Below are 27897 nucleotides of genomic sequence, written 5' to 3'. Positions count from 1 at the left end.
AGCATAAATTATGTGATTTCTGGTTTCAGACTGGACTCAGTGACAATGTGATGAGAGTATGCATGCTGATTTAACTTTGGGGTAAAGAAAGCAAAATATCTTTATTACAACCAGGGAACAAATCTCTCATATCATATCGTACAGGCCTATTTTTGTGAATCACTTAGAGCCTTTGTATTATAAATGATCATATAGAGTAGACTTTGTTTCCTCCTCAAATACTGTAGGACAGATTTCTTTCCAGAAGGATACAGTCTTGAAATGTCACATTATAAGAAACACATTTGATACACTGAACAAACTACTAACTGGTTCTAAAGCTCAGAGAGAGAAACTGGTGGCAAAATTGAGATCCCTGTGACATACCCAAAGCCAACATACAAGAAACCTTGGTGTGGTGTTTGACTCTGACCTTAACGTCAAGGCTCATGTGGGGTATGTCACCAAATCTGCTTTTTATCACCTTAAAACTATTGCAAAAGTGCGACCATTTCTCTCTCTGAGTGACACAGAGAGAGTGATGCACGCTTTTATCACAAGCAGGCTGGACTACTGTAATGCTCTCCTTTCTGGTCTACCCAAAACTCTCATAAATCAGCTACAACTGATTCAGAACTCTGCAACCCGAGTGCTGACCAGGACCAAAAGGAGAGAAAACATTACACCCATTTTAAAGTCTTTACATTGGTTACCTGTTAACTTTCGTATTGAAAATGATTTTACTTGTTTTTAAAGCACTTCATGGTTTAGCACCAGCATATTTATCACAATTGATGACAGTGTATGAACCAGTTCGGCTCCTCAGGTCCTCAGGCAGGAATCTTTTAGCTGTTCCAAAAGTCAAAACAAAAACCTACGGAGAGTCAGCGTTTGGTTTTTACGTTACGAGCCACTGGAACAGACTGCCTGAGGACCTGAGAACGGCTGGAAGTGTGGACATTTTTAAAAGGAAAATTCAATATCCACCTGTTCAGCCTGGCTTTTGATTAGAAATGTAATAGTTTATAGCCTTTAATTTTATTGCATTGTGCTTGTTTTTGCTGTTTTAAATGTATTTTTAATTCATTTATTTTGTATCTACTTTATTTTACACTATCTTATTATTACGATTCTATAGTTTTAATTTACTTTTAATTAACCTTTTCTCTTATTCCCTCTTATTTTACTTATTTATCTATTTTTTTAATCTATTTAATTATTTATTTCGTCTTATTTTATTAAAATGTTTAAGCATGTTTATCCTTTTTATTTTCTCTTGCATGCATTGATCTCCAGTTTTGTCTTTAAATTGTTCTTTGTTTTATTTCTTTAAAAAAAAATATTATTATTGTTATTTTCCTTTTTAATTTAGTCATTTATTCTGTCTTATTATCAGCTTGTCAATCAACTAACTGTAGATCACTTTGAACTAAATTAGTCTGTATGAAAGGTGCTATATAAATACAGTTTGATTGATTGACAGGAAACTGAATTTCATTGTCTCCTTCCAGCACCTCTGCTTCCTCTGATGTATTTGTGGTAAAGTCACCAAACAGCTCTACTTTTATCCAACATGTGGCCTTCTGTGGTGCAGGACACAGGCAGAATCCAACACCCACATATATTTACATCGCTAATACAGTTTTTAGTCATTGAGGAAACTTTCCATGCAGCTGTTTCAGGAAGAAACTCCAGCACCTCTGCTTCCTCTGACATACTTGTGGTTTATAGTCTTTCAGGAAACAGTCCGTGCAGCTGTTTCAATAGCAAAAGTCTTGCAAGAGGGTCCAGCAAGCTCTCTAATACCCCCTTTTCCACCAAAGCAGTTCCAGTGCTGGTGATGGTTCACAGTCGGTTAAACTTGCGAACCAGCTGAGAACCAATTTGCTTTCCATGGCTCGTCATTACGTCACTGTATATGTCAGTTACGTCGCTGCTGTCCCATAAACACTGGCGCCAACTTCGAAGCAACAACAATACAGAGAAGAAGGAGAAGAAGCAACAACAATGGCAGACCAGGATTTAGTCCTGTGAATGGACTAAATCATTATAATTTTCTGTTCTTTCAGTTCTGGATGTCGGACTTTGGAAGTTCGGTAATTAGAGCATACAGTAAATGGTCTCTGGTTTGGGGGTGTTTACAGTCTCAGTGGATTGTACAGGTGCAGTTGAATGTCCTAACAAAGCGTAGGTGGAGGTTGGAGAAAGACCTGAAGCATCTTCTGTGGCATTCGGATTAGGAGTTTGGTTGAGATTGATATCCTAGAAAAAAATCAAATGACTGTGTTAGAAAAAATGTTTTCTTGTTATTGTTACTTTTCCTACTTTGCTGTTCAATGAGAACTCAAACAGCAGGTCATCTGGAAGTAAAACAGTTCACAAGCAAAGTTGGGAGTAAAAAAATAAGACTGTGGCTCTTACCTGAATACTTTCATATATTGGATTTTCACTGTTTTTTCTTTTCTGTTGGTCTGTCATAAAAAACAATGATGATTTGGTTAATAATGATAACAATACAGCTGATTGAGGTTAGCAAGATGAGATCAAAACATTTAATTACAAAATATAATTATTATTTATTTATTTATTATTATTAATTATTCAGAAGTTCATTGCAGTGGGAGGGCTCATATTTTTAAGTCACATTTTTTGTTGCAGTTTGGATAAAACCTTTGCACATTTGCACAAAAGAAATTAAAGAGAAACATGGAGTTGACGTTATTGATAATGTTATTTAATTAAGATTAAACTTAGCCTCTTTAGTTACTAGCTTCACCATTATTATTACTGGTTAATAGATATTTAAGTCATTTTATGCATATGACAGAAAAGGTTTGGGAACCACTAGTGTACCCAGTGACACAATTTTGGTACACACAGAAAGAGCCTTGGACTAAAAGATCTGAGTGAAAATCACTTTTTTGCTCTGAAGAGAACTGAAGAAACCTCTTTTTGGACCACATTTCCAAAGGAAAATATATTTATTTGAATTTCAGTTGGACATTAAAAGTGCAATACTCAGCCCCACTACATGTCACACTATAGCACCAGCAACTCACACCAAAACAAATGTGCACTAAAGTTGGGGTCAAAAGAAAGTGATCTCTGTACCAACAACTAATGAAACTCATCAAACAGTCAAACAGTGCTGATCAAATATGGATCAAGATTCTGTTTCTGCATCAAATGTTTTCAGAAACATATTTTAGTTTAGCTGCAATGAGATACTTTGTGACACTGCCACCATGTTGGAAATTATATCTTTACATAGCAAATAGTTGTTTGCTGACATCTAGTGGGGCTGAATGTTGTATACTGAAACTTTAATCATTCTGATGCCATTGTTTAATTATACATGAGGTTTGTGGGTGTGGTGGTATTCTCTGCTACAATGATGGAATTCATATATAAACATATATGACGAGAATAACTAAATTAATACTCTCATGAAGAAATATACAATAGGATTTACTTGTGATTCTTCTGTAAAGGCAACAAATACAAAGGAGGAAAACCGGGATCACTATCCCAATGGCTATTCTTCTACCCTCATTAGTATCTGCAAATGAACAAAAAAAGAGATTAGAAGTTACTTTATTGATTCATCTCAGGAAATCACTTGGTTACGGCAGCTACATCCACAGTCAAGACAGCCACACATAATGTGTAAACTGTGTATTATTGTGAGTTAGCTGTTCTTTCAGTCTCACCAGCAGTGAAAGAGCAGAGAGGCCGATTCTCCTTCCTGTCTCTGGTCCAGCTGACCTGGTTGCTATGGTTACAGATGATGGAGTCATTCAACAGGTAGACACGGAGAGAAGAACCAGAGGTTGTGACCTCTGACTGCTCTCCTCCCTCCTGATTGCAGGTTTGGTTGTCACATGTAAAGGTGCTGCTGATGAGAGAGTCCTCTGTACTGCAGGTCACCGTGAGGTTACAGGACTCTCTGCTGTTAGACACAGAGTTCACTGACAGCTGAACTGGAGACACTGGATGTAGAGGACAAAAGGTAGGTGTGAAGGTTGTAAAACAGGGTAATACTGTGTATCAATGCTTGAAAACTAAAGAAACCTACCTTGAATTATGACCTTGTATTCAGCTAGAGGTTGGTTTGTGTCTCCACTAATGAGTGCAGTGTAATTTCCACTGTCGCTGTGTTGCACATTCTTCAAAAGCAAAGAGTGACTTTGTACAGAAAACTCAACCCTTCCTTTATAACTGTCAACTATTTTTGTTTTGTTATCAGGAGGTAATCTCACTATATTGTAATTGTCATTGACTCTCCACCTAAATTCATGAAATTCTGGTATAACAACAGGTTTGTTAACATCCAGATGTAAATTCTTCCCTTTCTGCACAAACACAGTTGTCACAGCACTGGACCCTGTAAAAAGAACACACATTAAAATCACTTATATGCACTGTTTTTACAAGAGGTCATGAAAAAGTGAGAGTATTGCTATCACTACCTTTACTCCCCAAACACTGAGTAATGTTTACAAATTCATTTTTATGATTCAAGACAAATAAGCAGACAGGCTCATTCAGATTAATGACTGTAAATGTAATGACAAATATTGATGAATTAATAGCAGTTTTATGAGTGCAATACAATTTAAATTTGAGGTGAACATTTCACTAATTTCACATATTTCAATTTGAGAAGTTAAAGGGAGGGGCTGTTAATTTAAAGTATCAATACTAACTAAATATAAATAATAGCCTACATACATATTCCCCCCTCACAAAATATAGATGCTTCATCTTCCATGTTGTCACCATTATCATCATGCAGCCACCTGCTGTCTAAAAAGAGAACTCTCAACAAGCACTCATTTACCAAATGTTGTAGTACAGTAATTGTCACCTGTTAATGAAAATGTTTCCTATTGGGATGTTTGCAATCTCAGTTGTAACACTAAATGTATTTAAAGTGAATGTTTATCAGTAAAAAGAGTTTTAGAAGTTCAACAAAGAGTGAGAAGACAGAAGCTGCAGTTCTTCCAACAGTGAAGTAGTTTAATGACAAGCTCCTGACTGTAGATTTAGATGTATAAAAGTAGAGATATAGATGTATAGATGGTCTGTGGCTGCTTGTCTTCCATAAAAGCTGTCAAACTGATGAAGTGTAGGTATTGATGTGGACCAGGGCTGGACTGGGACCAAAAAATGGCCCTGGCATTTTGGGCCATGGCGGCCCACAATGATTATTTAAACGATATGCGGAGGCACACGACATACCAGAGGATATATGCGCACATTGTGTTGTTTCAAAAATTAAAATAAAGCGCAGTAGCCTACATGGAAGAGTTGTTAAGAGTGAATGTAATGTTAATGATTTATCATCCATTTAGGCAAAGCAATGTTTCACTAATATTACATGATAATAATAACTGTAAGCTGTAACACCTGCAAACTATAACTCTATGGAAAGCTATAACACTGTAAGTTGGACACCAAGTCTACTCATAGCATTGTTTGAAAACAAAGGCTATAAAGGCAATTCACACACACACACACACACAAGAATGACCAACTCCAAACCAGCAAGGAGGAGGTTGTGCACAAAACTCTATAGGCTACTATTATTATGCATGTTTTAAGTCTGACTGAATAAAATGACTCCTGTAATAATTTCCTATGTTGAGCATTTGCAAGCTTTTAGCCCCAGATAATTAGATTACAGAATTTATTACATTACAATCAATTAGAATTTCCAGAGATATTATTAAGTGAAGATACACGCATTGCCCGGTACGCCCGATGGCCTGTCCATGCATGATGTGGACACTATGGTTAGGAATATGTAATCAATTATAATCCAAGATGTACAGAGTAAGACACACAAGTCTGCATCATTTTAACACGTCAAACAATACAAAGGTTTCAAGAACTTACAACATGTTGTCAAAAAATGTACTGGGGAACAGAACGAAGTGAAAGTTTGATTTCCTCATTTAGTTCAACATGTTTTCTGTGGAAATAAATACTGCTCTAAATTGGAATAACTCTTTTTCACACACATTTGTGAGCACAAAATAGATCCTGTTGCTACTTTGATGTCCAGAAAATGCTCTGACACACACACACACATGAATGGACAGGCCATCGGGCGTACCGGGCAATGCCCGGTGGGCCAACGCACATTTTGGGCCGGAGCTGTCATAATTTAATAATAAAAAAAAAAAATCATCAGCCACGACGGTATTTGAGACTCGAAACGCGGCCCATTGGTTGATTTTCTTGACGGACAATGGGCTTGTCCAATGAAATCTCTCAGCCCTCCCCTCCCTCCTCGGCCCGCCCCTGCCCTCCCAAGGTTATCAAATTTTGCCATTTGAGCTGAGTCTGACCGCAGAGAGAAGTCAGTGTCAGTGTGGAAATGGATAGCGAGTAATAAACACAATAAAGCGCAAGGGGGGCGCAGAGAAGCTGCGAGACAAACGGCTGAAAAGCCTACAGGTGGACGCAGCAAAATGTGCCAAGATCACGGATATGTTAACCACAAGTTCGACTGTAGTTGGGGCAGGGCCGTCGACAAAAATACACAGGCTGTCGGAGTGGCACACAGCCTTGTGCAACAGTGTAGTAAGGAAGGAGAAGTAACTATTCAGGCGAATTTGGAGGAGGAGGAGGAGGAGGAGAGAGACGTTACCCTGCAGGGACAGATTGAGGAAGAGGTCAGAATAGCTACTGTCAGCCCGGTAAGAATTATGTGAGCAGAAATGTTAAATGTTAGCAGAATGAAGAGGGACGTTTCATGTAGGGAGTGCGGAGGGCTGTTGTTTTCGGGGAGAAAGCTTATATGTCCATATTTTGTCTTTTTTTTCAAATATCAATGCTATTGATCTGTGGGTTATAGACACATTTGACTAAAAACAGGCCACTGGATTTTTTTTTTCATTTCCCAGGAAAGCAGAACCGACTGTGATTGCCCTGGTTCCACCAACACCCACATCTCTGTTCCCTTTAGCAATGAAACCAAATGGTTTTCCACGTATCACACTTTAACAAACTCCTGACCAAATTCACTCAGAAACATCTTAAGACATTGGAGATGAAAAGTTATCAAAACTTTTTTCCTTCGTTATATCTGGTTGCCACAGCGATGCAGGGAATTTCGATGTTTTTGCCATGAACAGGAACTGCTGGCCAAATGGTGCCACTGCACGGTAGAAAATTGAGCCCCTCCCACCAGATTGACTTAGATGAACAAAATTTGGTGGACACATGTATCATCTTAAGATGCACAAAAAAGTCTCTACCCCTACTCCCACAGTAACTTTTTTTAGTGTTTTAGTTTAGTTTTTCAGGCTATTTTCAGGCCAGTAAAGTAAATTAATAAGTAGAAAGAATTACATTGCTGTCAGTGTGGCAAAGGTTTTGAAACTGCATTCAGATTCTCAGTGCAGATATTGAAGGGAAATATTCAGAATTTTAAAAGCTCCATAAATGTTATCTACAGTAAAAAAAAAAAAAAAAAAAAAAGAATAAATAAAAAGTGAAGGCGGAAAAAGATGAGTGCTCTTTGTTTCTGTCATTAATAACACAAAACGATTTAAAATATTTTGCAAACAATGGACATTTTAGTTAAATATATTGGTGTTATTTCTTGCCCTTAAAAAAATACATCATCATCTCATCTTCCTACATCAACCAGAAAGTTTGAATCATGGATAGGAATGGTGTAAAAGTTTTGGAATTGGCTATATTGTGTCAGAAATGTCTAATTCAACTTCCAGCAGTGACTCATTACAACAACCAGACTCTGAAAACAAATACAACCAACAACAGAAAATATTTAAAGAAAATATTCTACCTTGTGTTTCCCATGAAAACAGCACACAAACGACGACAAGTACAGCTTGAGCCATTGTCCAACATGTGAAACATAAGGAAGTGAAAACATTATTTTTGTACTGACCTTAGGAGGAACCATGCATGTGATACATCCATGGTGGGAAGTCATCTTCTTCTTCTTGTAAGTCATACCTTAAAAGTATTGTGATTCATGCAGTATGCAAAGTCACAAGATTCATGAGTCAAATGACCAGCAGATAATCAAGATAATCAAATTTGACTGGGCTCAAATCCGCTTTTGACTTTGCCACACCTTGTTGTTGTGTAGGGTGACCAGACGTCCCCGGAAATTTCCGGGGACAGTCCCCGTTTTGAGTGACCTGTCCCCGGTCAAAGCTGTCCCCGATAGTGATGTGTCGTTTGCGAACGAGCCGGCTCTAAGAGCCGATGCTTTGTAGTGAACGAGAAGAGCCGATGCCCGTTACAGAGAGCCGAATCTTCAGCTTCCTGCTCAGCAGTCCATTTGGCTGAGAATCCATGCAGGCAGGGGTGGGAGTTTATTTTGATGGGCACACCATTTGGCCAATCACATGCGAGGGCAGACTAGGATCATACCATTATGTGAAAGAAGGAAGGGGGGCAGACGCTCCAAAGACAGTGAGTGTAGTGGTACAGGCCAGATACACACAGCAGAGACAGAGACAGAGGAGGATGTGAGTGCAAGCATGTCAATGTGTTCAGTTGTTCTGTGTTCAGTTCAAGGTTTTTCAGGTGTTTAACAGTTTGATTAAAATGTTAAACAAAAGTTACTGTATTTTTTTTTGTAATGAAAAAAATGCATACAAATAAGGCTTTTATGAAAACACTGAATGAAAACTTGCTTACCAATACACAAACCATTCATAATTGCTAAATCAGGCTAAAATAGAACGCTCAGAGTGATACTAAATGAAGAGCCGTTTGGGAGCCGTAAGAGCTGGCTCTTCTAAGGGAGCTGAGCCAAAAGAGCCGAATCTTTGAAAAGAGCCGGTTTGCCCATCACTAGTCCCCGAAAATGTCCCCGATTTTGACACTGAATGGGTGAAAAATGCGCGCAGACTCAAACACCAGTTATTACGGTAGCCATTTAACGGATCGCCAGAGAAGACGTCGTATGACGTACAGACGTTATCAGGACGTGCGACCAGACGCAGCAGCGTCAACAACAACAATCTAGAGGCGGCAAAAAGGAAAGAAAAGAAGACCTGGGGGGTATTCCAGGTAGGAGGTTCAACAAACTCAGAGTCTAACCCAGAACTCTGAGTTGACTTACTCTGAGATGGGGAACTCTGAGTATCCGGTTCCAGAACAGCTGATCTGAATTAGGTAAATCAACTCTGAGTATGTTAACCTTGAGTTTGGCGCGTGCACGACCACTATACAAAGCCATTATCAATGGAGGAAAAAAAGCTTGAGTTACGTCACCTCACTGTAACTGGAGCTCCCCCTGCAGGCCTCATATATTTCACAAAAAGTAACACCGCTGCAGACGCTAAGGAGAGAGAAGCGGCATGGGAGAAAACTGCTGCCCGAGTCAATTCTTAAGTTTTAATGCACTACTCCACTGACTTAACTTACCTCACTTAAAATTATACCATACAGGTGAAAAAGTGGTGTAACGTATTTGGAAGCAGCCAAAAATGAAATAAAAAAACATAATTCAGAAAAGTGATATTGATGATAGTACATTGCTTTGATTTTATTCATAGTTTTCGTAGGCTATTAAACAAAGTAAATATTAATTCAGTGGCTATTTCAACATATAGTAATTTAAACCCCCAACAGAAAGCTGTTTAACACACTGTCCTCTCATCTAATATCCTGCTTTGTAGATTAACATTTTGCACTATTTTAACACTTTTATTTAACACAATTTTACATATTATACATATTGGAGTCATTGATTTTAAGACTAACATGTGACGATGTGTACATGAATGTTAAATAAAATACTTCCTAAAAATAAGATTAACAAGGCAGATATGTGAGAATGTTAAGAAATGATTGAGTGTAATGAACAGTGATACCCTTCTAACAGATATTCATCTCGGAATGAAAGCACATCCAATTGAGCCCTGAATACATCTCCCGACATAAGGCATTGCGAATTAATTCTGCCTCGATATCTATCGGATTGCGAAGAAACGGACAACCCATGTCTGTCAGCTTGCTTTAGGTGGGAGGAGACAGGTAGAAACTCAGGGTTTCTTAAAGAAAACCTACCAGCGAGCAGGTTATGTTCACAGAGTCAGTTACCATGGTGACTGACTCAGAGTTTCAGTTACCTCTCTTTCTGGAACGGAAAACACAGAGTTTTCCTCATCTCAGGGTTAACTTACTCTGAGTTTTCACATAACCCGCTTTCTGGAATACCCCCCAGCGGTCATTAATGGTATGTTGTGTATGAACTTATTTATTTTGTGTGAATTGGCAGTAGACTTGGCTGTGTGTGTGTTTGATAAGTGATGTAACGTTAAAGTAAGTTGTTTATCTGAATTGAAGACCTAACGTAACTTTATAAAAGTCAGTGGATGTTAACATTATGACAATGTTTTCATATCTGTCATTAGTGACGCTGTAACGTTAACGTTAGCATGAGATTACCAGGTGATGACATTGTATGTGGCCCTGTTTTGGAAGAGGGGAGGTGGAAGACTGCTTTGGTAACATATGATTTTCCTGTAGGCATAGGAACATGAGACTCTGTTAAAATAATAAATTAATTAATAATAAATCAATGGTTGATAGTTGTGTGTGTTAGGCTAACTTCTGTATTTTGTGTCGGGCTGTGTGGGTAACTAATGACTGTAGTAGTTATACATGCAGACCATCTGATTAGCTGATGCCCTGAGTCATGTATAAAATTAATATACTCATATGTTTTGACTTGGTAATTATTATTAATTACATCTTGATGATTTTACTAGCTACTGGTCTGGCAGCTGTCTTTGCACATGACACTTAACTTTGGAAGAGAGATGTTTTTTCTAAAGTATTCTACATTTGTGTTTTTGACACTGCTGCGCGCTACTGATACATGATATTTGTGGGTGCTGATATTTTGATTTATTAACCAGGTCCTTTTGTTTGAAAAAGTACTTGTCCCCATTTTTTATTTCATATTTAATGATTTTTCACCGCCGCATTGAAAATGTCCCCGATTTTCATTTCAGAAATCTGGTCACCTTATTGTTGTGGACTCTTGCAAAGCGACTGTCACAGCCTAAGGTTGATGATGTAACTTTGACACTATTAGGGTGACAACCAGATGTGAGTGTTGTGTCCATCGCAGCGAGAACCGGGGTAAAAAAACAAAAAACAGTAATGGTTGTTGTGTTCACACCAGAGCATATGAGTGGAGTGGTGAGAATTTCCGTTCCCCGCTCACTCAAAAAAAAAGATTTGCATGCTTATCTAACTTCTATCTTAAACTGAAGCCTACATCCAAAAGCAGAGGTGGGAAGTTAAGTATTTTGGCTCCTTACTTGATTCAAACCGAAAAATAAGACAATGTGTGCAAATAAACAATAGAAAACACATCTTTTTTTTTCTTTTGGTGTGTGTGCGCCGTGCTGCCTGGGGCAACTGCTCATATCAAAATCTGCTACTGAAAGGAAAGTCCAACAATGTGTGCAGACAGTGTAGGAATATGACAGCAGAAGGAAGACTCCTGACACATGAACTCATGCTGTGCACAGTTTACAGAGGTCGATTATAACAGCAGTCTGTGACAGTGAGTGAGTCAGTCAGGAATGATTAACTTGATTACAAGAAATGAACAGGTTATGCTCGGCCTTTAATCACATTGCGATTAACCCGTTAACGCTGACAGCTTTAAAATATATAATATAGATTTATATATATGAAATTTGGCTTGCAGCAAAACTAGACTGTGTCCAGTGATTTTTTTTTCTGTGCAGGTTGTTAACAAAAGAGGAAAACTATCCCATTAGTTTTGGGAAGAATGTTTTGAGTGATCAGTTGCAGCAGGCTAACACAGGAAAGAATCCCCGGCAGCCATTTGTCCGAAGCTCCGTAACTGAGCATTGTAAAGTTCAAAAGTTAATCTTTATTTAAAAAACATGTATCCATCATTTCAAAATTCAAAACATGTTTTTACCTAACAAAATGATCTGCTTCAATCCATATTTGTTGGTGTTTAGCACACACACACACACACACACACACACACACACACACACACACACACACACACACACACACACACACATCAGGGGAGCTCATGTCTTATTGAGGAGAGCCAAGCTCCCTATGATACTATGATATTATGCAAGCTTACAGTATAAATATTAGCAGTTGTAAAGTGATTTGTCCAGTTACTTTTCCACAACTCAAACTGACTGTTTATTAATTACTTGTATTCATTTGCTAACTTGGTAAAAGGTATGCGGCACAAGTTTTTTCCATGTCTGCATCAGTAAATCTGTGATCGATCGAGTGGTCTATGTAAAAAAGCTGTGAACACGCACGTATCTGAATTACTTAGGCCTGGCTTGACATATTCACATATCCTCATCCTGGATTGGCGAGCGGGCAACAGATTAAGCCAGGATGCACTAATGAGACTTTGTTGAGCCTCGCTTTATCAGTTATCTTGGATTTCTTAATTCTGCAGCATGGGTCGGCACAGTGTTCATAGCACAGGTCATTTTTCTCATTCTTTGTCTTTCTCTTGACCTTTAATTCCACCAGCAACGGTCTCTGGCTTGGGGGTGTTTTCAGTCTCAGTGGATTGTACAGTTGCAGTTGGAAGTCCTGCCATAGGGTTGGTGAAGTTTAAAGAACGACCTGAAGCATCTTCTGGGTCATTCTGATTTGGGCCGGATTGATTCCGAAAACATTTGTGATCTGTAAATAATAATTGTAATAATGATAACAATGTGAAAACATGTATTCTTCCAAAACAAAATATACATATTTTAATTTCAGCTAGACATTAAAAGGTGCAACGTATAACATTCAGCCCCACCAGATGTCACACTGTAGCACCAGCATCTTAAAAACAATGTGCATGTTGTTTAGTCAATAAAGTTGTGGAAAGAAAGAAAAGCATAAACTGAACCAACAACTAATTAAACTGTCAAATTAGGCAGGGCTGATCAAATATACTGACTCTCTCTCTCCAGACTCTGTTACTGCATTGCATATTTATCGCCTCAGATGTTTTCATAAACATATATTAGTGTGACTATTTAGCTGCAATATGAGAAACTTTGTGACATGTCCGCCATGTTGGAAATGGATGCAAAGAACAGACCAGCTATCAAAACAAAGAACAGAGAAGCTCAGATTACAACTTCACTATATCTTTACATAGAAAATAGTTGTCTGTTGACATGTTGTGAGGCTGAATGTCATATAATGTATTGTAATTGTTTGTGGGTGTGGTGGGTACAACAATGATGAATATCATATACAAACATGTATGGAGATTTGAATTACATTATTACTCTTAGGCTGAAATATACACCGGGACTTACATATGATTAGGCAGCCAAGGACAAGGCAAAAGAGAACTGCAATCCCGATCCCAATGCCAGCTTCTATGCCCAGATTAATACCTGCAAATGAACAAAAACAATCAGAAATATTTACATATTTATTTGAGTAACTTTCCAAAAATTCATTCATACATTCATAACTAGGTACAAATTACTGAGCCCCTGAGGGAACATGGGCAAAAAAAAGTTTTTTTTACATTGAGCACTTAAGATTTGTTCCTTCGTTTTTATGCACATGAAATAATTGTACACAGAGACTGGCAGCACAACAGACTCACCAGAGCACATACTGCTGTTTCCATGTGTCTCCCCCCTGCTGATTTTAACATATCTATTCATTAATTCAAAAAGTATTTAGCACTCTGCTCTGATTAAATCTGAATTGAAACTTAGCTCATGTTGTTACACATCTGAGGTTATTGCATGGTTGAATTAATTAATTAGATTTTATGGGGGGGGGAAAAAAGAAAAAAAAAGCCCAATGGCGATTTTTAACATCCTCCTCAGTCACTTCATACTGGCACTAGGACTACTTTTCAAACAGTATCAATGCCAAAATTAAAAAAATACTAAGGTGGGCTGCACTTCATGCTGCAGGGAGAAAGACTGGTCTGTTTTGCTGGCTGGATTTACATTTATCTCGTTTGCATGAATTAACCAAAACGTTGGAACACATCATCTGTTGTGCACCAATGCACAATGTGATAAAACATGAACAGTAGCACACAGAACGCAGCAGACTCTGAACGCATCACCGGACTATTGGCGGAGGCTCTGTTTGACACGTAACAGGGAAGACCCTCCTCGTTCTTCTCCTCAGTGTGGATGAGTGCGTGAGCGTGTGCACGTGAGGGGGGTTAAATGGGATCAGGCCAACTTATCTGTTTTCTTTGATTGTATTGTCTTATTCTTTTGAATTAATTGGTTGTTCAATTACCATTTAGTTTTCACCTTAATGAAATACTTGACTATGTTCATTTATTGATTTAGCATCTCTCGCCAGAGACTTTAAAAAAATGATTTTGTCTTTTTGGGGGTTTTTTTGGAGTGGGGGGGTTATTTGCCATTAAATTTAATCCTTCTTGTTTCTACTGATTTCCAGTCTTAGGTTGTTTATTAATACTTTTTGTTTTTGTTTGGATGCCTGTGACTGTATATTTGTATCTAGTACATTTATAATGATTGTGCAATGTGTTTTTTTTGTGCCCAACTGATTGTGCCCTACTTTCCCCTCTAGTTGATGAAAGCCAACTGTGGTGGAGGTGGTTTCCCTTCGTGTGCTGTGTGAGCCGGGGTTTTAGGTTTTTTTTTTGTAGCATGTCACCATTTCCTGTGTGTGCCACGTACGTTTGGGGTGTTTTTTGCCCCTCCCTAACTGTAAGGCTGATCATGATCATCATTCTAATGAATTGATAATTGTTTGTTAAACTTCGAACCACGTCTCCTGCCCTTCCTTGGTATAACGTACCCACGTGCCTTCTCATAACTGTTAGTATACATTAAAAATTCCCAGGGTGGTGTTGTTGGTTCTTATTCCAAATTAATAGGGCTGAATCTAAGTTGGATCTTTCGTACTAACTCCCTCGTACCGCCACATTTGGTAACACATTTTATGGTTCAGGTCAACTTGCACTTGCATGACAAGCAGTGTGTATAATCTATGTATTATTGTCAGTTACCTGTTCTTTCAGTCTCACCAGCAGTTGCAGAGCAGAGAAGACAAATCTCCTTTATGTCTCTGGTCCAGCTGACCTGGTTGCTATGGTTACAGATGATGGAGTCATTCAACAGGTAGACACGGAGAGAAGAACCAGAAGTTGTGACCTTTGACTGCTCTCCTCCCTCCTGATTGCAGGTTTGGGTGTCACATCTAAAAGTGCTGATGAGAGAGTCCTCTGTACTGCAGGTCACAGTGAGGTTACAGGACTCTCTGCTGTTAGACACAGAGTTCACTGACAGCTGAACTGGAGACACTGGATCTAGGGGACAAAAGGTAGGTGTGAGTGGTTATAAAATTGGGTACTACTGTGAATTAACATCTGAAATCTAAAGAAACCTACCTTGAATTATGATCTTGTATTCAGCTAGAGGTTGGTTTTTGTCCCCAGTTATGAGTGCAGTGTAATCTCCACTGTCATTGTGTTGCACATTCTTCAAAAGCAAAGAGTGATTTTGTACAGAAAACTCAACCCTTCCTTTATAAGGGTCAACTATTCTTGTTGTGTTATCAGGAAATAATCTCACTACATTGTGAGTGTCACTGACTCTCCACCTAAATTCATCGTCCTTTCCTAGAACAACAGGTTTGTTAACATCCAGATGTAAATTCTTCCCTTTCTGCACAAACACAGTTGTCACAGCACTGGACCCTGTAAAAAGAACACACATTAAAATCACTTGTATGCTTTTTGAGTCACCACAAAAGTGAGAGTATTGCTGTCGATGCTTTCACTCCCCAAACATTGAGTAATGTTTGTTTTAAGACAAATAGGCAGAATGTCTCACTTAGATTGGACTGTCAATGTAATGAAAAATATCAGTGGATTTATAAGTACAACTAAATTTTGCAATAACACACACACACACACACACACACACACACACACACGCACACACCTTCATACGTAGTTAATACTCTTCGTTTTTTACTTTAATAACACAACACGTTTTTAAAATCTCTGTCTGAATTTTTTGTCTTTGTACAAGAATGAATAATACAAAATCTAGTTAAATGTATTGTATTTTAATTTTTCTTGCACGGAAAATATTTTCTTCTTTCTTTCTTATTTACATCAACCAGAAAGTTAACCGACCCATTTTTGAACCATGAATAGGGATGGAGTAATAAAATGACATCTAAAAACGCTCAAGCATGGTAGCGCTTTGGTAGCCGAGTGGTTATTCCATATGCGGCATAATCGCACTGTCCCTGGTTCGACTCTGATAAGGGTCATTTGCTGCGTGTCATTCCTCTCTCTCTTTCTCTCTCCCTTTTTCCTGTTGGCCTCTATGCCATCTACTTTCAAATAAAGGCAAAAATGCCCAAAAATCTAATAAAAAAAGTTCAAATTTTCCCTGAACACGTGGTTCAGTTTTACAGTATATTGTGTCAATAATGTCTAATTCAAAAACAACTTCCACCAGTGCTTCACAACAACAACCAGACTTTGAAAACAAAATCAACCAACAACAGAAAAGATATTTTAAAAAAAGTTTTACCTTGTGTTTCCAATGAACACAGCACACAAACAACAGCTAGAAGCACGATGTGAGCCATTGTATAGTTGGAGTGATGTGAGGTAGGAAATGGTAAACGTGTACGCTCCAGTCAAGATCTAGTCGTCTTTGATGTCGCAGGTGTAACCGAGCTTTTACTACTGGTGGTGTCATCTTATCACTCTGTGCAGTTCAAAAGAATCACTGATGGAAAGAAACTGGGGATTTACGATTTACGATCCAAAAAGTTTACTGAAAACTCCAAGTCACATTTTTCTAAAGTGTATGGTTAAACGTGTAAAATCTGTTTCCTGCTCACATTATCATATTGTCCTTATGTTTAAAATCTAAAGAAACCTACTGTTACAGGTGGAGGCGGTAGGAGACGCCAATTGCAGCACAACACACCAGGGAGGCAGTTTGTAATGGCCTTTATTAATACTCTCAGAAAGGTAACTGAACAAGTACTTGGCAGATTTTGTTGGCGGAAACAGACTCAGCAGCAGACGGAGGATTGTGGAGCCAGCAGGTAAAGTAAAGCCAGTAGCACTCACAGAGATGAGGTGTTTTACTGAGCAGGAAACTCTCGGTTCTTCTAACAACACTGAAGTTAAAAAACGCTACACAGCCACAGGCAGACGAGAAACAGGAAGAAGACTCGTGGTCACAGATAGAAGGTTGTTGCATTTACTGGGGCAGAGGCAAGAGGAAATGATGAGTAGGTGTGACAGAGTGGAGAGTGAGATGGAGGTGGGGTGAATGGAAAGTACCACTTCAGCAGCAGGGTTGCAGAGCAGGCTGTGACACCTACCCTAAATTATGAACTTGTATTCAGCCACACGTTGGATGTCGTCCCCAGTTATGAGAGCAGTGTAATCTCCACTGTAGCCTCATTGCACATTCTGAAAGAGCAAAGAGTGATTTTGTTAAGAAAACTCAACCCTTCCTACGTAACTGCTACTTATATTTGGTGACCAGAGAATTATCTCTCTTTGTTGTGTTGCAATGCAGTTGGAGTACCAGACAGTGCAGCCATATGTGAGTGTGCTCTCAATGGTGCAGTGATAACAGTCACCGGGGAGTTTGTTGCGTTTCAGGATCCTCATGAAAAAGAGGCGCTGTTGGGCTTTCTTGATGTGTTGTGGCTCCAGCTCAGATTACCTGATATGTGTACAGTGTACACCCAAGAATTTAAAGCTGCCGACCCTTTCTACCTGCTCAGGCCTTTGTGATGTTTTTCGTTTTTCCGAAGTTGATGATCATCTCCAGTGGCGTGCACAGATAGACATTAGGTGGTGCTATAGCACCTGCCCTTTGCCCTCTGGACCAAGCAAGTGCCCTTTTGAAAGTTTTTTTTTGTTTTGTTTTTTTAACAGTGTACTGTATGTGGCCCATGTTGACATGATAATCTTTAAATGCTCAACGATTAAAAGCGTGTGATAATAATGCCCCAATATGCGCCCTCCCTCCTCCTCCTCCTCCACACACACCTCTCTTCCTTTGTCAACGTGAACGCGCAGAGCGGACAAAAACGGAGGCGCGTTGCAGCAGCAGTGCACAGCTGCAGCCCACACACACCTCCTCTCCTGCCCCACCAGCCAGGTAACACATAAATGAATCGCGTCGAGTGTATTGTTTGCCCCCTAAGCCTCAGTTGCCAAGCTATAGCGACGCTAGCCCAAATCAATGATAGAAATGACGTGATGACCACCGAGGAGGATGCTGCTTTAGAGAATGGTAATGCTCACTCTTCACTCCTCACTTCAAAATGACACTTTGTACACTTATTTTGTTCCGACAGGATAAAACACATGTTTCTTATTTTGCAACCAGTACACTGATCTATCATTGTAGCTGCCTAACTTGCTAAACAACTCTCCCTGTGTGTATATTCCAGAGAAATACGACAACAGTGATTGACTGATCAGTGCTATAGTCCAATTGATATTAACATATTGACATAAATAAATATGCAATTACATTTAACAAGTGCCTGTAATGTTTTTTTGTGTCTCACACTGCTATATTAAGGCAGCCGGCAGTTCCACATGCCGCACAAAGTGCCCTTATTTTTCACTGAGCACCTGCCGCCCAAAATGTCTGTGCACGCCACTGATCATCTCCTTTGTTTTCTTTGGAGAAGTGCACAATTCATGTGATTCTGGTTTCAGGCAGGACTTCTTGATAAGTGTGATAAAAGCAGATACACACTGACCAACACATACATTTTGTCCATAATATTTATTTGAGTATGTATGCTGATTTAATTTTAGGGTAAAGTAAGAATACGTCTTTATTACAACAACCAGGGAACACATCTCTCAAGTCACATTGTGTAGGCCTATTTTTGTCACTCACTCATGGCCTTTGTACTATATATGATCATATATCATAGAGTTTATTCCACTCACAAATACTGTGGGACAGATTTATTTCAGTTTTGAAGTGTCACATTATAAGAAACACATTTGATACTCTGAACATAAAGCAAACTCAGATAGACAAGTATTCACACTCAAATTTAAAGCCACAGGCAATTTAGAGTCCCTAATTCACCTGAACTGTCAAACTGGACAACACTCACATTTACACAAGGAGAACTTAACAATACCTAAAAGGTCAGAGTTTTTGAAAATGAAATAATCTAAATCCCTTTTGAATAATTATTCATATTGCATAAAGGCTCTGTACTGATTTTCTTTGCTTTATACTTTCAGTACAATTGTGTAGGATTTAGTGGCATCTAGTGGTGATGTTGCATATTGGAACCAGCTGAATACCCTTCCTCTCCCCCTCCATTAACAAGCATGTATGAGAACATATTATGGCTGCAAACTCAAAAATTAAAAATAAAAACCTGCAAAAAAGCCTCTAGAGCCATTTGGATTGTCAATTAATCGTGTGTGAACATCGAAAAAGGACCCACTCCTTCCGTAGATATAAAAGGTTAATTCTAAAGCCAAGTGTACACTACAGGTCTTTTAAAATCATTTTAAAATCTGATGGCGAAAGCATGGTCACATTTAGATTTCAGCCTTGATTTTGACAGACGTGCTTTAAAAGTGATCAGTAAAATCTTACAATCACTTCTAAAATGAAGAGGGAGAGCAGGGAGGATTTGGATGATGTGATGTTGTCTCTTAAACCGGTAAGAAGCCTAGCTGCTGCGTTCTGAATAGTTGGAGGTGAGGAAGCAATTTTTGTGTTAAGCCGGAAAGGACGGAGTTACAGTAATCTAGATAGTAGAAAATGAAAGCATGAATACATTTTTCCAGGTCAGAGTGGGAGAGCATTGGCTTGAGTTTAGAGATTGTTTTGAAATGATCACAGACGACTTCCAACTGGACTGGGACAGAAAATAATCCCATCGCTTAGCATCTCACACTTCAGGACTGTTCAAGTTGAATGACTTTTTTCAAAATAGTAAAACGACTTTAATTCGGGGAAAAAGTCCTGTAGTGTACACTTGGCTTAAAGTAACAAATATTCAGTATCTACCAACATTTCTGCCAATACATCCTTCTAAATCTTATACACTGGTCTTTCAAATTTACAACCTAGGTAGCTAATATGCACAATAAAATAATATAAAAACAACAATTATGATAAAATATTACCACATCACTTTACAAAGCTTCAACATTTTAGTCGGGTGAGGTGCAGGGTAGCAGGGTAAAGCATAAGGAACACAAAACATTACACTGGAAGGCAGGTGTACTGGAATAATAGGCCAATAGGCTGAATTAACTCTTCAATGTTTTAACACACTGTACATTCAAAATGAACAAATTATGTGTACATCATTCAGTCATTTCGTTATACATACACTATCCAATATACTGAGAACCGCCTACTTATAAAATGGCTACTGTTGGTAGGCCTACGTGCTTCCTCTTTAAGAAGCAGCACAACATGGTCTCCACAAAGGATTCAAACCCTGACAGATTATGGCTTTGACAACAGCATGTTATTGTGCTTCCTCACAAACACATCAAAAGAAATTCTAAAAAACAATCCTAAAAGTATTTTAAAAAGTTGCCTTGACTTGCTTCAAGACTTGCTGAGAGCTAAATGAAAAGATGAAAAGAAATTACAATCTAATGAAACTTAACTCGTGTCTGGAGAAGCGAGCCTTGACGTCCTATATGGGTCTAACAGGAAGTCAGCCATTTTGTTTTAACTTTTCGATTTTGGCGCCATTCTTGCCCTTTCCCAGCCTCTTACTTTAACAAACTACTCCTACAGATTTGACCTGACCAAATTCACTTAGTATCATCTTAAGACTTTTTGTGTTATCAAAATCTTTTGCCTCAATCAAATTATGTTACAAAAAAGTTTCGCCATGAAGCATGAAGTTGCTGCAACTTCAGACATGTTCCAATCTGCACCAAATTTCTCATGATTGATAAGAGTCATGTCCATGTGTCAATATTGTCTCTCAGTCATAGTGCCACCTACTGGACACAGGAAGTCAGCCTCATGTGACAGACATCATCCAATTTACAAAATAAATGTACATGATGTGTTCTCAACATCATATACTACAACATGATGTATGATTAGTGGGTGTTCTCCATCAGCACAAGTATTAGTTCACCCCTTCTCACAATGTCTGAAAACAGTCTGGGTCTAATAACATCTACGTGCTTGTGATGCAAGGACTTCAACTGCAACACAGCCCGACATGCGGCGGGGTGTAAGGGCCCGTTCATCGCTGTTTGCAGCTTTTATTATCTGTGTTTTTCAGTTAAGATGCTCGTTGGACTTTGGACCTCTGTTTACTTCAGAATAAATAGTCTCTGGCAAGGTGATCTTTTTAGTCTCAGTGGATCTTTTGGGTCGAGTTGGAAAGTGGACCGAAGCGTAGGTGGTGCTTGGAGAAAGAACTGATGCATCCCCTGTGGTATTCTGATTAGGAGATAAATCAAATAACCATGTTAGAAAAATGTTTTCCATTTTCACTTTACTTGACATAACCCGTGCAGTATATGTTTAAACATGCTGTTCAATGAGAACTCAAACTGCAGGTTTGGACAGGTACATAGTGGTACATCACAGCAAGATATTAAACAAAATAAAGCAGCTTTAATGGTGAAATCTGAATGTGTCAGGTCATTAGGATAAAGTGTTTGGTGTGAATGGTTATAAGCTGGCCAGCGTATCACGAAGGCTTAATTTCTGCTCCAATTGAACTTATAAAAGTTTTTTTTTTCCATTTTTATTCAAGATTTTTGGTCTTAACTGTTGAATTATTCTCAATGTGAAATTATGTTCTTCAGTTTGACAAGCAGGGTTAGGAAAATTATGTAAGAAAACACTTTGATGCTTACCTGAGGACTGTCATATACTGTATTTTCCCAGTTCTTTATTTTCTTTCTTTTATGTAGGTCTGTCATTTAAAAAAACAAAACATTGTTGATCTGGATAATAACAATAATAATAATAATAATAATAATAATAATAATAATCATCATCATCTTAAAATATGTATATTTCCCAAACAAAATATTTTCATTTCAGTTAGACATTAAAGGTGCAATATATGACATTCAGCCCCACTAGATGTTACACAAGCACCAGCGTCTCAAAACAAAATGCACATTGTTTACTCAATAAAGTTGTAGAAAGAAAAGAAAGCAGTCACTGAACCAATAGCTAATGAAACTCATATCACACCGTCAAACTGGGCAGTGATGATATAATACACCAACTCTTTCTCAAGACTCTGTTACTGCATGGCATATTTCTATCCTCAAATGTTTTCAGAAATATATTTTAGTGTAGCTGTAATATGAGCAGTGGTGGACTGGGACAATAAGTCAGGGTGGATTAATGGACTAGTTATACATTTGGCCACTATTGGGGAGGAAAGTTATCCAAATTACAAAATACATTAATTTGGGACGGACCAACAAGTTCTCTATTTGTTTTTTATGGATATCGCTTGTATAAGACAAAATTGAAGCTACTGACCTTCATCATTGTGTTATGTTACTGTAGCCTGTTTTGCCATCAGGCTACACACTTTGCCTCAGTTATGTGGCATAACTGAGTGCTGGCATAGCCCAGTTTTACTATTTTATACCAGCAGTCTAAAGCGTTCTTGACTGACCAGCCCTCCTGGTTAACATGTCGCTTATTTTGCAGCATTTTGCAGCATCCGTGATATCCGGGCTTTTCATTTTCTCACCTTCTCTGCTCCACCTTTCCCTTTTTTCTGACCTTCCATTCTTGCAACTTGCATGTAAACACATGTGTCGCTGAGAGGCGTGATTATGTTGGTTGCCAGATAAGTGGATTTGATTGGTCCATCAACTCATTCTTGCTTGCTATATTTTGGCTGGTGAAACATTTCTGGCCATTCACGCCAGGATGGCCAGAAATGGACCCAAAGGATAAAGAGAAAATCATATGTACTAACATACACACGCTGCTGGACCGGCTATCAAAACAAAGAACAGAGAACCTCAGATTGCAACACACACAGAGGTAGTGAGACTTTATTCTCTGTTCAAGATGCCATTACTCCACTTTATCTTTACATCTCATGGGGCTTAATGTCATATATTGGGTGGGTATACTGTGCCTCAGTGATGGAATTCATATACAAACATGTATGAAGATTTGAATAACATTATTACTCTTATGCTGAAATATACACTGGGACTTACATATGATTATGCAGACAAGGAAAATGAAGGCCATGATAACGATCACGATCACAATCACGATCACAGTTGGTACTGTTGAACCCCCATGAGTACCGGAAAATGAACAAGAACAATTCATCAGAAATGTTTACATGTGATTATGTTCCAAAAAATCCTATATTGATATCTTTTAAGAACGTTTTAGCTACAAACTACAGAGCCCCCAAGGGGTCATGGGCAAAAAAGCAAACAAATGTAGTTAAACCAGTTTTTTTACATTGAGCATGAACAATTCTGTTGCATGTCCACAAGACCTTTGTTCCTTTGTTTAGGGTAATTCATGCACATGAGATAATTGTAAATATAGAGCCAGCCAGCACAACAGACTCCCCAGAGCACAAACAGCTGTTTCCATGCATCTCCCCCTGCTGTTTTTGAAAGACATCCATTCAAAAATTCTAAATTTATTTAGCTCTGCTCTGATTAAGAAAGGTATTCTTTGAATTTGAAACAATAACATTATGTTGTTGTTTTGTCTATCAGAGACTATTGCCGGGTTAAATCCATGGATTTCAGTTGATGAAAAAAATGCCCCCTTGCCATTTTTAACATCCTCCTCAGTCACTTCATCCTGGCATTGGAAATGCATTTACTCAAAAAGTATCAATACCAAAAGTATAAGAAATACTGAGGTGTCACTTCATGCTGTGAGGAGAAAGGCTGGTCTGTTTATGGTCTGCTCTCTGTACTGTATACAATTATCTCATGCAGACGAATTAACCAAAGCATGGGAACCCATTGGATCTCGTCCTCACACATCAGCATTTTGAGTGCTTGATGTAGTAAAACATTGCATCAATTTATATTATTTTTCTCTCTATGGCCCTTTTGGGGCTCTGTAACAAACAGTTTTCTGAATGGTAAGAAAATGTTAATGTGTTGACCCTCATAGTCTTTTAGCCTCACCAGCAGTTAGAGAGCAGAGAGGCCAAATCTCCTTCATGTCTCTGGTCCAGCTGACCTGGTTACTATGGTTACAGATAATGGAGTCATTGAACAGGTAGACACGGAGAGAAGAACCAGAGGTTGTGTTCTCTGACTGCTCTCCTCCCTCCTGATTGCAGGTTTGGTTGTCACATCTAAAAGTGAAGCTGATGAAAGAGTCCTCTGTACTGCAGGTCACAGTGAGGCTACAGGACTCTCTGCTGTTAGACACAGACTTCACTGACAGCTGAACTGGAGACACTGGATCTAGGGGACAAAAGGTATGTGTGAAGGGTTATAAAACAGGGTAATAATGTGTATCAGTGTTTGAAATCTGAAGAAACCTACCTTGAATTATGACCTTGTATTCAGCTAGAGGTTGGTTTTTGTCTCCAGTTAAGAGTGCAGTGTAATCTCCACTGTCGCTGTGTTGTACATTCTTCAAAAACAAAGAGTGACTTTGTACAGAAAACTCAACCCTTCCTTCATAAGGGTCAACTATTCTTAGTGGTTTATCAGGAAATAATCTCACTATACTGTGAGTGTCATTGAATCTCCACCTAAATTCATCATATTTTCCTAGAACAACAGGTTTGTTAACATCCAGATGTAAATTCTTCCCTTTCTGCACAAACACAGTTGTCACAGCACTGGACCCTGTAAAAAGAACACACATTAAAATCACTTGTATGCTTTTTCAGTCACCACTGTTTTTAAAATTGTTAAAAATGAGAGTATTACTGTCACTGCCTTTACTCCACAAACACTGAGTAATGTTTGGTAATCCATTTTTAGGATTTAAAACAAGTGGGTAGACAGTCTCATTTGGATTAATGGACAGTAAATGACAAATATTGGTTAATTTATAGCAGTTTTATGAGTGCAACAAAATTTTGCAGTTGAGGTCAACTTTTTATGACTTATTTCATATATTTGAATTTGATATTTTGAAAAGATGGACTGTTCATTCAAAGTATTAATGCTAACTAAATTCTAACAACACATGCATATCCGCCCTCACAAAATACAGATGCATGCTCTGCTACATTGTGACCATTATCATCATGTAGCCTGCTGTTTAAACAGAGATACGTCTGGCTAGAGTTTCTAAGGCCAAAATCATAATAAGCAATAATTTAGCATAACTTTGTTATAATTGTCACCTGGTAATGAAATTATTTCCTGTTCAGATGAATGACAAGCTCCTCACTGTAGATTTAGATGTATAAAAGTAGAGATATAGATGTATAGATGGTCTGTGGCTGCTTGTCTTTCATAAAAGCTGTCAAACTGATGAAGTGTAAGTATTGATGTGGACACTAATATTTGTCATGGTTAACAACATTTTATCAATTATAAGCCGAGACATACTGCATACAAGTCTGCATCATTTGAACACATGAAACAATACAAATGTTTCAAGAACTTAAAACAGGCTGTCAAAAGATGTACTGACAAAAATAACAAAGTGAAGCTCTCTCTGGAAATAAATTCTGCTCTACATTGCAGTAGCTCTGCAAGCACAAAATAGTACTGTACCACTGCTAATTTGGTAACCAGAAAATGCTCTGACACACACATACACACGCACACACAAACACGATACACGGGAGGTGAGTTCAATTTGTGCTTTGTCCTAACACTCTGTGATAATATTAAGCCCTTTTATTGTCATTTTTCAATAACCATAATTTATTTTGGTTCTTTGTCAAATCATTATAACAGTGCAGATTCTGTAAGGAAATATACTCAATTTTAAAAGCTCCACAAATGTTATGTTATCTACTGTAATGGTTGAAAGATAAACTGAAAGTCACAGAGATTAAAGCAAAAAAAAGGAATACATAAGGAGTGTAGTGCAGTTTTCACCTGGTTCACTGTCTTTGTGTGACGGCACAGACTGAGGGCTCGGCTCCACCAGATGTGAAACATACGACTCTTTAATACAAAGATCACCATCATAGCCATAAAGGACACTTTGCTTTCTTACATTGAACCAAGCAAACCAGCATAATAACGTTGCTGCTATGTTTTAAACAGCACGCCAGCGTTTCAGATTCAGAGGTTTGAGGCTGAGCTGCAGGGTTGGGTGGAGGTGTGTGGGGAAGTTTATTTATGCTGTTGAAGGTAACCGCTGTGAAACAATCAGAAAATAACGTTTTACTGACCTGATTCACCGTCTTTCTTACTGTCAGCACTCCCTCACTTCATTCACTTTCTACCTTGCTCGACCACAGCTAACACAACAGCGTCCTGTAGCCGCTTACTGACGGAGCAACTCTGTCCCCCCATTCAGGAGAAGAGGAGAGTATATGTGCTATGACAGCAAACTGTAGCAGAGGCTAACATTAGCTGCTACTCTCCTTTGTCTCAGCGGGGGCGGAGCTGAGCCCTCCGTGTGCAGCTGACACAGCAATGGAGAGTTGTCACAACTTCACTTATTAATTTAAATACGGTAATGGTCTGCTTGCTTCCAACACAATTTTAACAATTTATTGATATTTGGAAATTGACTCGTGGGCTGCCCATGTCTGCTCTGTGTGTTTGTTGTAATAATAATGTAGGGTATCATTATAATTATACCTTTGTAATTCTCATCGGATCTGCATTGATCTCATATATGGCCTTTAGGCAGTCCAGTTGACGGAAATCTGTCGTAATGCCGGAGAACTTTAATCGCTGAAGTCAAAGTAAAAAAATGAGTGCATACCTCGACCATATTACTCTTTGTATTTTTACTTTAATAGCGCATAAAAGTTTTAACTTTTTAAAAATCGCTGCCTAGATATACTGTACAAAACCGGTGTATAAGTCGCATCTGAAATACTGCTGATCAACACATTTTTCCGTCCAACATACAGCATTAACGGGTCTATTTTCATTAACGGGTCTATTTTTCGCGCTGCACTGTAGCGTGCAGCGCGTGCTTGACACCGCTGTTTATAGGACATTATATTTCATAAGTGTGGACGCTCACATCTTTACAGTTATAGTTATTGTTCTTAGTGTTTGCCTTTTACATACCTATGATCATATCTCTGTATTTTACTGGTGAATAATAATAATAATGATAATAATAATAGGTGTGATTTATATAACGCCTTGCACAAACCCAAGGACGCTTATGAATAGGACACACCGTTGTATAAGACTCACCCCACTTTTAAATGAAAAATATTGCATTAAAGGTGTGTCATATACACCAGTTTTTACGGTATTAGGGCCTTGAACAAGAATGAATAATGCATATTTTAGTTTGATGTATTGCTGTATCATAATATCTCTTTTACTGAAGAATACTTTATCGTTATTTCTTATAACTTTTTTAACACAATCGTCACATCTCTGGTTCGACTCGACAAGGGACCTTTGCTGCATGTAGACCCACCCTTACCGCTCTCTACAAGTCAATGCATACGTCTGATTTTGAACCCTAAGAGACACAACACAACCAGTGACAAACCACATTTGAACCATGGGCATTAAGGTATAAATGACAACATCTAAAAAAAGGTTTTAAAAAAACACATGATTCAGTGTCAATAATGTCTCATTCAAAACCAACTTCCAGCAGTGCATCACTACAACAACCAGACTTTGAAAACAAAATCAACCAACAACAGAAAATATTTAAAGAAAAATGTTTTACCTTGTATTTGCCATGAATACAACACACAAAAGACAACTAGAAGCACGATGTGAGCCAT

The 27897-nt window shown here is 38.4% G+C and overlaps 2 protein-coding genes across 2 annotated transcripts; both read right to left on the bottom strand.

Moving 5' to 3' along the window:
- Positions 1-82: 82 nt before the first annotated feature.
- On the bottom strand, positions 83-27897 carry LOC133990069 (uncharacterized). The gene is made up of 6 exons (XM_062428249.1): positions 27840-27897; positions 24539-24847; positions 24173-24457; positions 3452-3538; positions 2401-2450; positions 83-2241 (listed from the first exon to the last, which is right to left on the bottom strand). The coding sequence occupies exons 1-6, from the start codon at positions 27895-27897 to the stop codon at positions 2080-2082; spliced, it is 951 nt and encodes a 316-aa protein (XP_062284233.1). The 3' UTR covers positions 83-2079.
- Positions 12085-16729, bottom strand: LOC133990232 (uncharacterized). The gene is made up of 5 exons (XM_062428457.1): positions 16560-16729; positions 15401-15709; positions 15020-15319; positions 13320-13400; positions 12085-12687 (listed from the first exon to the last, which is right to left on the bottom strand). The coding sequence occupies exons 1-5, from the start codon at positions 16615-16617 to the stop codon at positions 12494-12496; spliced, it is 942 nt and encodes a 313-aa protein (XP_062284441.1). The 5' UTR covers positions 16618-16729; the 3' UTR covers positions 12085-12493.

This window comes from Scomber scombrus, chromosome 11, assembly GCF_963691925.1.
Source record: "Scomber scombrus chromosome 11, fScoSco1.1, whole genome shotgun sequence".
NCBI classification, from domain to species: Eukaryota; Metazoa; Chordata; class Actinopteri; order Scombriformes; family Scombridae; genus Scomber; species Scomber scombrus.
The sequence above is the reverse complement of the archived record's forward strand: the minus strand, read 5'-3'. Positions and strand labels throughout refer to the sequence as shown.

What these genes read in the sequence shown, in the direction of transcription:
- LOC133990232 (XM_062428457.1), bottom strand. Translation starts at nt 16,617, where the DNA reads ATGGCTCACATCGTGCTTCTAGCTGTTGTTTGTGTGCTGTGTTCATTG. An exon ending in GTGTTCATTGGAAACACAAG is followed by an intron (nt 15,710 to 16,559) that starts GTAAAACTTTTT and finishes TTCTTTTTACAG; the next exon opens with GGTCCAGTGCTGTGACAACT. An exon ending in ATACAAGATCATAATTCAAG is followed by an intron (nt 15,320 to 15,400) that starts GTAGGTTTCTTT and finishes TTTGTCCCCTAG; the next exon opens with ATCCAGTGTCTCCAGTTCAG.
- LOC133990069 (XM_062428249.1), bottom strand. Translation starts at nt 27,897, where the DNA reads ATGGCTCACATCGTGCTTCTAGTTGTCTTTTGTGTGTTGTATTCATGG. An exon ending in TCTCTGCTCTCTAACTGCTG is followed by an intron (nt 3,539 to 24,172) that starts GTGAGGCTAAAA and finishes GTTCATTTGCAG; the next exon opens with ATACTAATGAGGGTAGAAGA. An exon ending in CAATATATGAAAGTATTCAG is followed by an intron (nt 2,242 to 2,400) that starts GTAAGAGCCACA and finishes ATTTTTTTCTAG; the next exon opens with GATATCAATCTCAACCAAAC.